Here is a 13,655-nt window from a genome sequence, read left to right as displayed (position 1 = left end):
AACCAGAGTACAGTATGATGCAAAAGTACAATAAAACAAGTAAAAGGCAGCTGAAGTAAAGATACAGCAAGGCCACTCTCCGCTAGCGTGATATAGTGGCATTAAGTCCTCTCCATGGGCGGTGGAGGAAGGGCGGGTTTCGCCCCATGTGATCGGAGCCGGGCTGAGCTGGAGTGACTTCTTGCTCTGGTGAGCCGTTTGGTCCGTAGAATGCAGTGCGGATTCACCACATGTCAAGTAACCGTGCCTTCACTGAGCATTGATCATGTTTTAATTGGTCTGACCCAGCTGGTCCCCGTGACAGATGGTGGGTAATGATCTGTTTGTTTGTTTTCCATTCTAAGTAAGAAAATGGTATGTGGCAGTTAATATAGGACAAACTGAAAAGGTCCACTGGACTTATTTGGACCTGGAGAGAAAAAAAAATCTATATCCTTTTGAAGTATGAAGCTTTTATCTGTATTCTACTTTCATATCTTGTAATCTGACTCTCTACTTAAAAAACATCTTCAGGCTACTTCAATGGCAGGCTTCAATGGCGTTTGGCAGTAAATGAGATTTATTTTGCCTCTATCCCTGCCAGGAGTTTGTGCATCAGTCTCAGAGGCTGTTGTCAGATCATCAGCTGAGAGCGAGAGTGATAAGGAATGGAAAAGTATACGTGGTGAAGCATCACAGTCTGAAACAGGAGAGAGAGACCTACCAGAGGCTGGTGAACATGCTGCACTAACTCCTTTGTTTACATTCCTCATGTCCACACAAACACGGGTATCTATTATTATTAATTTTTTTTTTTTGGTGTCTCCTTTGTTACTATGGTTTTTTTGTGATCATGCCTTTATCGGAAGTCACCTTTTATGCTTTTGTTTGGTCTGTTTTGGTCTGTGGTCACGGCACCACTTGTTGCTTTGGCTTTACAGCCTGAAAATCATGTGGACAAAAACCTGTATATACACTATATTTCCAAAAGTATTTGGCCACCCATCTAAATGATGAGAATCAGGTGTCCTAATCACTCGGCCACAGGTGTATAAAATCAAGCACTTAGGCATGGAGACTGTTTCTACAAACATCTGTGAAAGAACGGGCCGCTCTCAGTGATTTCCAGCGTGGAACTGTCATAGAATGCCACCTGTGCAACAAATCCAGTTGTGAAATTTCCTCGCTCTTAAATATTCCAAAGTCAACTGTCGGCTTTATTATAAGAAAAGTGAAGAGTTTGGGAACAACAGCAACTCAGCCACGAAGTGGTAGGCCATGTAAACTGACAGAGAGGGCTCAGCGGATGCTGAAGCGCATAGTGCAAAGACTTTCTGCGCAGTCAGTTCCTACAGAGCTCCAAACTTCATGTGACCTTCCAATTAGCCCACGTACAGTACGCAGAGAGCTTCATGGAATGGGTTTCCAAGGCCGAGCAGCTGCATCTAAGCCATACATCACCAAGTCCAATGCGTGGGATGCAGTGGTGTAAAGCACGTCATCACTGGACGCCTTCTCCGGAGTGATGAATCACACTTTTCCATCTGGCAATCTCATGGACGAGTCTGGGTTTGGAGGTTGCCAGCAGAACGGTACATTTTGGACTGCCGAGTGTGAAATTTGGTGGAGGAGGAATTATGCTGTTTGGTTGTTTTTCAGGAGTTGGGCTTGGCCCTTTTGTTCCAGTGAAAGAAACTTTGAATGCTCCAGGATACCAAAACATTTTGAACAATTTCATGCTCCCAAACTTGTGGGAACAGTTTGGAGCGGGCCCCTTCCTCTTCCAACATGACTGTGCAGCAGTGCACAAAGCAAGGTCCATAAAGACATGGATGACAGAGTCTGGTGTGGATAAACTTGACTGGCCTGCACAGAGTCCTGACCTGAACACCTTTGGGATGAATTAGAACAGAGACTGAGAGCCTTCTCGACCAACATCAGTGTGTGACCTCACCAACGCGCTTTTGGAAGAATGGTGGAAAATTCCTATAAACACACTCCGCAACCTTGTGGACAGCCTTCCCAGAAGAGTTGAAGCTGTAATAGCTGCAAAAGGTGGACCGACATCATATTGAACCCTATGGGTTAGGAATGGGATGGCACTTCAAGTTCATATGTGAGTCAAGGCAGGTGGCCAAATACTTTTGGCAATATAGTGTATTTTAAACCCAATATTTGGATTTTTAATAAATACCTTTTTCATGGGTGACTATAGTTATGCATAAACCTCAGTATCAGTATGAAACCGGTCAATATAGTTAGTATCGTTCATACAACACACTGTTCTGTATTTTACAATACCATAACTGTAAACATGTAATATTTTTTATTGGTGCTTTGTTCTAAAGGGATCGCTGTAATGCAATGGGAACATAAACATGCTTTTTTTTTTTCTCACAGTAATATGTTATGTATTTGGAAGTGTACTATTTATTTCAGATGGAATGTATTTATCAGTTTGTTGTTTCTCTTGTTTCCGCTCTGCGTATCTTATGTTTATTGATGACGTGCAAGGGAAGAGGTCTGCATGCTTAAAAAAAAAAAAAAAATCCAGTTTGAAAGGTCAAGATGATTCTGTCTCCCAATGCACGTCGGCAATACAGTATCTGCTTAGGAACCCCTTTGTGTAGCAAATGTAGAAATATATACACAGGGTATGTATATTTCAAAAACAAAATTGTCAAAATTGAGAGTTGTGGTGAGCAGTTAACAAACACTCATGGGTAGTGGTGGCTTACAGAGAGTGATACTTTGTTCCTTGACGCCTCTTTAAGAAAAAAAACATGTGACTGCTCGTACTGAAAGAAGTCGGCGGAGTGGCATTCCTTGTTCGATGTTATCATCGATGTAAATGAAACTAAGAAAAGGGAAAAATTCCGAATTGTGGAATAATTTTGATTTTATCGCGACTAAATGTTCTCTTCCTGTTTACGTTCTGCACAGCTATTCCTTAAAGGGGAACATTATCACCAGACCTATGTAAGCGTCAATATATATCTTGATGTTGCAGAAAAAAGACCATATATTTTTTTAACCGATTTCCGAACTCTAAATGGGTCAATTTTGGCAAATTAAACGCCTTTCTAATATCCGCTCTCGGAGCGATGACGTCACAACGTAATGTCACATCGGGAAGCAATCCGCCATTTTCTCAAACACCGAGTCAAATCAGCTCTGTTATTTTCCGTTTTTTCGACTGTTTTCCGTACCTTGGAGACATCATGCCTCGTCGGTGTGTTGTCGGAGGGTGTAACAACACGAACAGGGACGGATTCAAGTTGCACCAGTGGCCCAAAGATGCGAAAGTGGCAAGAAATTGGACGTTTGTTCCGCACACTTTACCGACGAAAGCTATGCTACGACAGAGATGGCAAGAATGTGTGGATATCCTGCGACACTCAAAGCAGATGCATTTCCAACGATAAAGTCAAAGAAATCTGCCGCCAGACCCCCATTGAATCTGCCGGAGTGTGTGAGCAATTCAGGGACAAAGGACCTCGGTAGAACGGCAAGCAATGGCGGCAGTTTGTTCCCGCAGACAAGCAAGCTAAACCCCCTGGATGTCTTGGCTCACACCGTCCCTTACGCCACCGAAGATGATCAAGAGAAGAATATCGACCCTAGCTTCCCTGGCCTGCTGACATCATCTCCAAAACTGGACAGATCAGCTTTCAGGAAAAGAGAGCGGATGAGGGTATGTCTACAGAATATATTAATTGATGAAAATTGGGCTGTCTGCACTCTCAAAGTGCATGTTGTTGCCAAATGTATTTCATATGCTGTAAACCTAGTTCATAGTTGTTAGTTTCCTTTAATGCCAAACAAACACATACCAATCGTTGGTTAGAAGGCGATCGCCGAATTCGTCCTCGCTTTCTCCCGTGTCGCTGGCTGTTTTCGTCGGTTTCGCTTGCATACGGTTCAAACCGATATGGCTCAATAGCTTCAGTTTCTTCTTCAATTTCGTTTTCGCTACCTGCCTCCACACTACAACCATCCGTTTCAATACATTCGTAATCTGTTGAATCGCTTAAGCCGCTGAAATCCGAGTCTGAATCCGAGCTAATGTCGCTATAGCTTGCTGTTCTGTTTGTGTTGGCATCACTATGTGACGTCACAGGAAAATGGACGGGTGTTTATAACGATGGTTAAAATCAGACACTTTGAAGCTTTTTTTAGGGATATTGCGTGATGGATACAATTTTGAAAAAAACTTCAAAAATATAATAAGCCACTGGGAACTGATTTTTAATGGTTTTAACCATTCTGAAATTGTGATAATGTTCCCCTTTAAGGAACTCATTGAAGAGCGAAGGAAGACAATTGTAGAATTACACAGTTATTTTGGAGCTACTTCCAAACAAACTGCAGATTCCAAGATCATCAATTCAGTATGCAAGTATAAGTTATTGAGGTGTGTCCCCTCTTTGTCAAGCCTGGGATGACCCTTGGAGAACTCTCTGGAAGGACATGGGTAGAATGTTTAGAAATAATTTTTTTAAATGGTATCTCTTTAAAACACGCTGTAAATAAATGCATATCACCTGAAAGTATGTCTTTAAATAGCCATGAACTGGAAGATGCACTTTTTAATCAAGATACAATTAAGAAATTAATTAAACTATTTTCTGGAATAATAAATGAACATTATATTAGAAATGCAAATGACGCTTGTGTTCGGAAATGGATGATGGACTTAAACATTTTAGATGAAAGAGACATATCATGGTATGATATTTGGAAAAATGCCAATAAACCCTTTAGAGATTAAATTAAAGATAAACTGAGTCAATTTAAGATCTTGAATAGATTGTATTTTACATCTTCTCAGCTGTTTAAAATTGGTGCTGTAGATAGCAAATGATGTATGAAGTGTCGGGCAGCTGAGGAAACTCTTGTTCATTTATTGTGGGAATGTCAGAAAATAAAAGAGTTATGGTTGAAAACAACAAAAGAAGCAATCACATTCCTAAATATAAACATCCCAATGACACTGCAAACTTGTATTCTTGGTGATCTACATCAATTTAGTAATGTGTTATCAAAGAGTAAAAAAAGCATTTATTTCATTGTGCATCATAACAAAAAGGGTGATACTAAAAAAAAAGGATTAATGTTGATAGTCCAACTCATACTGACTGGTACACACAAGCTATGGAGATATCAGTAGAAAAAACTGCATTTAGTTTGGATAATAATGAGTCATATATTGGAATATGGGATCCATTATTTAGATTTGTTTTAACTATTAAATGAACCAAAAATATGACTTATTTTATCTTTGTGGAAAATATTGGACACAATGTGTTGTCAAGCTTATGAGATGCGATGCTATTGTTCTTTTTTTTTTTAATGTTTTTATTTTTTATAAATGGCTGTAATGATAATGTCAATGAGGGATTTCTAATCACTGCTATGTTGGAATTGTTATTAATATTGATACTGTTGTTGATAATATTCATTTTTGTTTGACTGCTTTTGGATTGTTTTGGGGCTTGTTTGTGTGTCCTCTCAATTGCTCTGTCGATTGCTATTCTGAATGTTGCTGTGTCGGGTTTGGTTTTGGAATTTGAATTGCACTATTATGGCATTGTTTTGTTTGATTGATTAAGAAGAAAAAGAAAGAATGGAGAAACCTGCTGGAACATCTGTGACGTAGTCCACAATGAAGCCAAGTTTACATGGACTGAGAAGGTGCCGACTGTGGGAAGAGTTTACACAACTGAACTATGTGCTTATCATGTCAGTCCAGGCAAAAATTCAGCTATGTGTACGTAATGACAAGTATGTAGGGGGCTTTGAACATGCAATTCAGGAAGTGTGTTCAGGGAAGGCAGAGCAAAATTTTAAAGATGAATAAAAACAACATAAAAATTAATCGTAATATTTGTTCATTGAACTTTCGTATATGTATTCTTTGTAGGATTCAAGTCGTTATTAACATTGTTTTTAACCCTCAGGGGACTATGGATGACTTTTTTGTCTTTTTAATAAATGTTTTACTGTTTTTTGGCAATAATGTGTGTTGTATTACTCCAATAAACATGATTTTTCCCTAAAAAAATTTTTTTTTAAATTTCAACATCCACTCTTTCACAGGTGTACAAGACACTGGCAGTTACCCCAAAACCAAAAGACATAAAAGTCCTTCATATTTTAAATGGCATAAAAACATTTTTGGATTTTTCAGCCCTGAACATAAATACCAAACATGTATTGTGTTTATTGTTATTTTTAAACCCTTCCAAGGCCTTTTGATCAAATTAGGTCGGTTTTAAATTTGAAAATATTTACAGAAAATGAGGTATTTTCCTAATTATCTGATCAAAAGGCCTTCACAAGGTCAATTAAAAGATAAAATCATATTTTTGTTTGGGACTTGTTTATTGAGACATTAAAAATTAAAGGAGCCATATGTAAAAATATGGCCAAAAAAGGTACTACAATCAGTCAAAATTATGTAGTCCCCTCTCCCTGACTGAGGTTGCTAGATACGCAGCCCGCTCGATCGACTGGGCAACTCCAAGGAACTTCAAACTTCCACTGCCTCTTACTAGGGGTTGAGGTCCTGGGACCAAAATAGCTCAATAGACAAGCGTTTTGGTCAATAACAAATCTCTAACCAACACATTTTACACAAAAATGTGGCTATTTTCAGGAAGAACTATGTCATGCCTGCGTACAATATCACAAAAAATGGCAATCATATGGTTATTGTCAGTGCTATCAGAAAACAAAGACTAAAACCAACTACAACCAACGCTAGCAATGGTTTTACTGGTAAATATAAGTAGAGCATGCTTAGCAGCCTAATGTACGCCCAGAACTAAAGAGGAAACATTTTACCAGGGTATGCCTATAATAATAATAATAATAGATTTTATTTGTAAACAACCTCAAAGTGCTACAGTGTATTAAAAAAATAAATAAAAATAAAAATTAGAACAGCCAAATAGCTAGAACTAGTATGCATGTATCTAAAAAAAAAAAGGCTTTTTCTTAAAAAAAGAAGGATTTTTAAGCCTTTTTTAAAAGCATCCACAGTCTGTGGTGCCCTCAGGTGGTCAGGGAGAGCGTTTCACAGACTGGGAGCGGCGTAGCTTTGGCCTCGGAGGTTGGAGGAGGTTAGTCTGTCCGGAGCGGCGGTGTCGTGTGGAGGATTTGGGGGTGAGTAGTTCTTTGAGGTAGAGGGGGGCATTTCCACGGAGGCACTGGTGGGGCTACTGTTTCAAACGTTTCACATTGCCATATAACTTGGTGCATGTAGTCCATCAATATGCAAACACGAATGAGGAATTATTTTATCATGTGATTTGGCTGCATACTTGCCAACCCTCCCGGAAGACTCCCGAAATTCAGCGCCTCTCCCGAAAATCTCCCGGGACAAATTTTCTCCCGAAAATCTCCCGAAATTCCGGCGGAGCTGGAGGCCACGCCCCCTCCAGCTCCATGCAGACCTGAGTCCGCTTTCCCACAATATAAACAGTGTGCCTGCACAATCACATTATAACTGTAGAATGATTGAGGGCGAGTTCTTGGTTTCTTATGTGGGTTTATTGTTAGGCAGTTTCATTAACGTCCTCCCAGTGCGGTAACAATACACAAACCGTAAAGCAGTTTGTCTGCCGTAAACAGCAATGTTGTGACACTCTTAAACAGGACAATACAGCCATCTATAACATCAATAACACATACGGCTTTTAGAGAGTGCAGTGCACAACTGCGCACACAACAAGGAGACGAAGCAGAAGAACGAGGAAGGTACAGCCATGGCGACGCCGACGACAAGTAAGATGAAGAAATACGCTTTGTTGCACCTTTCCTGCCTGAGTCCGGCGATTAGTTGCAAATCTTGCTTTATTGATTGCTTGCACACAGCCAATCCAACACAAAACAAACTAGTCCCTCTCTTCTCTCGCCCACACACTCACTGACGTCACTCACCTCACATGCTCACCTATTAAGCATTACACTAGGATCTACGCACCATCACACTAAGCATTCGTTGCACGAACATACTAGCTTTGTTAGACAAGGTTATGGACTGTATTGGACAATATAGTTTACATACGAAATGTCCATTCCCAGTACTAAGAGAACTTAAATGCCTTACTTACCTATCAAGAAGGAAATTAGTAAGTTTGAAAAAATCTACACCATCAATCGTCTCCATCTTTCAAAGACATCCCTGATACAAATCCTCATTTTTTTTATGGCTTTGTCATGAATAAGTTGAGGATCGTAACGAGGTCTTTTAGATTTACTAATGTCTGACATGTTTAGTAACTTTACCAGTGGCAGTAGCACGAGAAAGAGTGCAGTGCATAACTGGCAATCTGGATGTGACACCCTCACGGACTTTCTAATTGGTCAAACGGTGGAGGGCGGGACATCGAAATGAAAACAATAACAATATTTCGGGGCTGTAAATAAAATTTTGAAATGATCATATCCCGGCTGAACTACTGTTATCAGTTATAAAGGTATTCGAAAAGAACATGATTTATTAATGCCTTTTGACGTATCAGGGCCATTTAATGATGACTTCACATGAAATTATTACATATGGTTACCTCAATCCAAAATGTTTTTAAGCCCTCTAAACACTTAATGACTTTTCTGTCCTGTTTGGCTATGAAGGCTGACTTGAATGTCCCTATAGGGCTAAGTGTTAGAATAATTTGATCTAAGTTATCACAAAAACTTTGTGTTGAAATGAGTTCCCGGCGAGAAGACCAAAAGCTGTCTTTGAACCTACCAAGAAGAAGGCTTGTAAAACTCCACTGTGTAGGATAGAAATCAACATGAAGGTGTTGTTTCTTGCATGTATTGTAATCAACAGAAAGATATTGTCGTGACCCAAGAACTACAAAGCGGAGAGGAAGCAGGGCCTGACTTCCCTACAGGCACCGCTTTTTTGAACCCTTTTACGACCTCTTTTTTGAACTCTTTTACGACTCTCTTTTTTGAACCGACCTTTTCTTTTGAACTGTTTTGTAATCAAAGGCGATGGCTGTTTACGACCCCCGTCCCTTTGGAAGCAGCTGTTGCCATGTGGTCAGGGTAGGTTCAAATAAAAGGAGGCGTGCATTTTTTTGGCAGAGCGTAATGACACTGTACAAGGGTACAGATGTACACGTTTCTCCTCACTAAGCCAACTTGAATTCTGTCTGTTTAATTCTTTGCTTCTTGTCTTGTTTAATAGATGTCATCAGTGTTTGAACCTGACACTAAGTAAGAATGACTTTTTAATATGTGTCATGATCCAACGCGAAAAGTTTTACTTTGTTGGCTATTTTCCTGTGTTTTGTATAATTTCCTGTCCTGGTGCTCCTATGTTTTGTTCTACTTTCTGTTGGATTACTCTCTACCGGCACACACATATTCCATTAGTTAATCTAGTCTATGTAGTCTCACCTGTTGCTCTTTGCCAGGTCCATATCGTTATGTTTCGTACCTTGACAAATGTTTGTCTTTTGTGCACGTTCATGTTGCACTAGATTTCTTGTGCCTTGCAAAAAAACATCTCAAAGCATCTGACAGACTTTTAAAACTCCAAATAAAAAAAATGGTACTTTTCCAAAGTAACAAGGATAGACATTTGGACTTAGAAAACATTAAGGCCCCAAATCGTTTTCAGTCGTATTTAAAAACAATTAAATTTAAGATCTTTAAAACAACATCTGGATGGCTGCAACTTCGACACAATTGGGCATCCAAAAAGGACAATGATCCCAAACGCATATCAAAACTGTTTCTGGAATGGCTGAAGTAGGATACTATTAATCTTCTGGAGTGAACATGTGTGGACTATAGCGTAGGAGCTGGCTCCGTCCCGGAAAACCGACCAATTTAAATGACTCATTTTGCCAAAAAGAGCGGTTAAGTATCCAGCCGGAATTATACCAGAAGCTTGCCGACGGCTATAAAAAGTGTCTGTTCAAAGTTCAACATTTCTTCATGGTTATGGTATGTTTCCAGTTCCTCATTAAAAACATGTCCAAAAAGAAGTAGAGCTTATTGAATACAACCTTTTTTTTTTCATCTCGTTGCATTTTCTAACACCTTTGTTTTTTTAGTTGTTCTTAATTCCTAAAACCTTTGTTTTTTTTATTTGTTCTTAATTCCTTTGCTCAATCTGTGACACAAAGTAAATAAACAATGAAGTTCTCATGAATGTATTGATTTTCGTCAAGATGAAGATCTCAGTTTTTAATAAGGTTCAAGATGTTTATCAGGATTCTTCCACCTTGTACTTTGTGAAGACTTTTTGAGTTTGAACAGTTTCTTAAACTGGATCCTACTAGTATTTGTTCCACTTCTTTGCTTAATCTACTCCATAATTTAATTCCACATACTGAAATGCTAAAGGTTGTAAGTGTTGTACGTGCATATTATGGTAGGGTTAGTTTTTCCCTTATTGGCTGGCAGGATCCAATTTGCTTTGGCATTGTTTTAGCTGTTTGCAAATGCACCAAATCATTGAATTTCAATATGTTTGATTCAATCAATAAAGGTTCTCTATAATTCCCTATATTTCCAAACAATAACTCAATAGTAACACTAGCAAGCAGCAGGGAATATGGAGTGATTTTTAGTGATTTTTATTTTGCTGTAATCATTTTATAGATTTCTAGTTCATTTTATCAAATATTGCACGTGGAAATTCAGATTTTTTCCCCCTACCCTTTTAAGATCCACTCAAGTGTATTATGTTTGACTGAGATACTGAGATTCAAGGATTGTCCTTGTTGGTGGTAGCGGGGGGTGTATATTGTAGCGTCCCGGAAGAGTTAGTGCTGCAAGGGATTCTGGGTATTTGTTCTGTTGTTTTTATGTTGTGTTATGGTGCGGATGTTCTCCCGAAATGTGTTTGTCATTCTTGTTTGGTGTGGGTTCACAGTGTGGCGCATATTTGTAACAGTGTTAAAGTTGTTTATACAGCCACCCTCAGTGTGACCTGTATGGCATGCCTTGCAGTCACTCATGTGTGTGTAAAAACCGCATATATTATGTGACTGGGCCGGCGCGTTGTTTGAATGGAGGAAAAGCGGACGTGACGACAGGTTGTAGAGGACGCTAAAGACAGTGTCTTTAAGGCACGCCCCCAATATTGTTGTCCGGGTGGAAATCGGGAGAAATTCGGGAGAATGGTTGCCCCGGGAGATTTTCGGGAGGGCCACTGAAATCCGGGAGTCTCCCGGGAAAATCGGGAGGGTTTCGCAAGTATGGTGTGATGTCAGATGAAACTTTTGACCGCGACTGTATATTCGATTTTTGTGTTTATCTGGAAAAATAAAAAACCCTAAAAGGACAGCACAAAATCCAATTTTATGGCAATATTTTAATGAAAATCAACTCTTTTTTTTTTTTTTTTCAAATCTGCGAAAGACGGCCCTAATTTTGTTTTTGATTTGCGTTTCAGAGTTGGAAATAGGTACACAGACCTATAACATACTTCGAACCGTACTCATGACACAAAAGTAGTTTAATTCTCTTGTGTTAGAGGCCAATTATTAAAATGTTTATAATGTATAAGGTAAAAAATTAATGCCAAAACAGTTCAAATTTGTAGCGAGTTTAATGTAGAAAAGAATGAAATCAATTATGAAATTACAACAAAAAAGGTCATGGAAAAGATTGGGGGGGAAAAAAAACCACGGAACGTGATTATTGCCTTTTCAAACTGGGTTCTCTTTTGTATATGCTCCTCAATGTCTCAAATGTAGGTGTGTAAGTGCAAAACTCACATAATACCCACATGTAACAGCATAGCGTGGCATTAAGCATTGAGTAAAGGAGGACAATGTATTTCTTCACAAGTATTCACAGTATTATACAGTACATCTGAAAGGCCTTGAAATGTAAAGTGTTTTGTTTTTGTCACAGTTTGAGTCAGCAAAGGCATTGAGGTGATCAAAGCCGCATGTCCTGCATTGTGAGGTCCGATCAGGTTTGTTATTATATGTGGTCCCGAAGCTCTACTGTGGGCCCTTGGGGTCCCTCCTCACAACTGTCGTCCTTTCCGACCCAGTGGATTCCATGGCCGTTCTCCCTCTGCGGAAGATGCGGCGAATGCTGGCGATCCAACGTGGAAAACGTGGTGAAGTGGACTCTCTTCCTCTTGCTGGTGGGTGAGTGGAGGGAGTCACTTGGCATGGATTTGGTCCTGAAGGAACCCACGCAGCTGATGGGCGAGTCTGTGACCGATGCGAGGCAACTGGGCCTTCTGGACAATGAAGTCGTTTTATCAGGTCCGATGTCTATGACGGTGGTCGCGGTCTGGGAGTCTTGCTGAATCGGACTTCCGGGGACGCTCATCACCAGCTCGGCGTCTGTGCCGAGCCAAACCCAGTCATGCCTGTGACCGGTTGGCTCCTGGCTATGTGACGGAGAGTTCTTATATCTGAACTTAACAACGTATGATATACAGTTTACTAGAAAAACCATAATGGCCAGGCAAAAGACCACTAGAAGAGCATACATACCAATCTCTAAGTCTGTCAGAGGTCGGTTTGCCAACATTTCTTCACCGCTAATCTCGACCTCTACCGTCTTCTTTCCAGGTGCACTAACTTTTGTGGGAAAGTTGTTGGAGTTGAGCAGGTTACCAGGTCCTTTTACAGTACTCGTAAAGCGAACGCTATCCACGATCGTATTGTCGGAGCCATATGTTTTGCTTTTGTCACCAGGGCCGCTAATCATACTGATATTGACAACGCTGGTTGGACTGCTTCCCGAATTGCTCGCTTTCCCCACGCCCCCAAGGCTGCCGCTGGTCATGAAAGTCCATTCCGTAGATTTGATTGTGGTTGCGATCTTTGCCAGGGGGCTCTGGTCTCGCTCCAATGTCGTGATGCGCTGCGAAGGATCCTGTGATGGCTTCCTTCGATTCCTGTCGCTCTCAATCTTCTCCCCGTCATTTCTGAAGTCGCCGCTGTTGTTTTTGACCTCCGCAGAATCAAAACTTTTAGCGTAGTCGTCCAGCCGCCGACTTTTCACCTGGAACTTGACCTTCAGGCTGCCGTTGCCCACAGCTACGGTGCTTTTACGTTTGGACTTTTGGCAGACCTCACAGATGGACATTTCCACTCGGACCAGAACTCCTTCTCCCTCTCCCTCTGCCACCACAGATGGAGGGGTGCCCTGCACTGACACCACCCCCTGATCCAGAGATGAAACCGTGACACGGTAAAAGGATGGATCGTAAATGTCAAGAGGTGTCTGGCTGCCGTCACTGAACTGCAGCCATGCACTGATCATAGCCTCCTAATGGGAGAGGATACAGAATTATCTTTGTGTTTTAGAGCAACAACAGGGTTGATTGATTGATTGATTACCTGTTTGGGTAAGCGCAGAACTTCCTGTGTTGCCGTGCTTGCCAGAATGGCCCTGTTGCTTCCTGGGCTGAGTTGAAGGGTCATTGCGAGACCTGCAACCATCTGGATCCCCAGTTCAGTAATGGACACTTTTTCATCTGTGACTTTTATCGTTGTTTTTGCCAATATTGCGTGAGAAATTGGAGAGAACACCTGTCACAGAACAGATCATAACATGACTGAGTTAGGAATCACTGACCAATAAAGTACATCATATAACTTTTATCAGTCATATGGTCCATTTCATTTCACTTTGGGAGGATTACCTTCATTTCTGTTTTAGATGAGTGGTATTTT

At 40.5% G+C, this 13,655-nt stretch overlaps 2 protein-coding genes across 4 annotated transcripts in view; one reads left to right on the top strand and one right to left on the bottom strand.

The window, feature by feature from the left end:
* The window catches only part of glt1d1 (glycosyltransferase 1 domain containing 1), a 51,882-nt gene extending 45,666 nt beyond the window's left edge, over positions 1-6,216 (top strand). For both annotated transcript variants that reach the window (XM_061986098.1, XM_061986097.1), the window contains one exon: positions 584-6,216. In XM_061986098.1, the coding sequence (XP_061842082.1) occupies positions 584-730 (147 nt within the window). In that variant the 3' untranslated portion in view covers positions 731-6,216. The remainder of the gene's footprint in view (positions 1-583) is intronic.
* Positions 6,217-11,541: 5,325 nt separating this feature from the next.
* The window catches only part of LOC133623098 (transmembrane protein 132D), a 132,405-nt gene continuing 130,291 nt past the window's right edge, over positions 11,542-13,655 (bottom strand). For both annotated transcript variants that reach the window (XM_061986088.1, XM_061986089.1), the window contains 2 exons: positions 13,320-13,511; positions 11,542-13,248 (listed from right to left, as the gene is read on the bottom strand). In XM_061986088.1, the coding sequence (XP_061842072.1) occupies positions 11,941-13,248; positions 13,320-13,511 (1,500 nt within the window). In that variant the 3' untranslated portion in view covers positions 11,542-11,940. The remainder of the gene's footprint in view (positions 13,249-13,319; positions 13,512-13,655) is intronic.

This window comes from Nerophis lumbriciformis, linkage group LG12 (genome assembly GCF_033978685.3).
Source record: "Nerophis lumbriciformis linkage group LG12, RoL_Nlum_v2.1, whole genome shotgun sequence".
NCBI classification, from domain to species: Eukaryota; Metazoa; Chordata; class Actinopteri; order Syngnathiformes; family Syngnathidae; genus Nerophis; species Nerophis lumbriciformis.
This window is presented reverse-complemented; position numbering and strand designations above follow the sequence as displayed.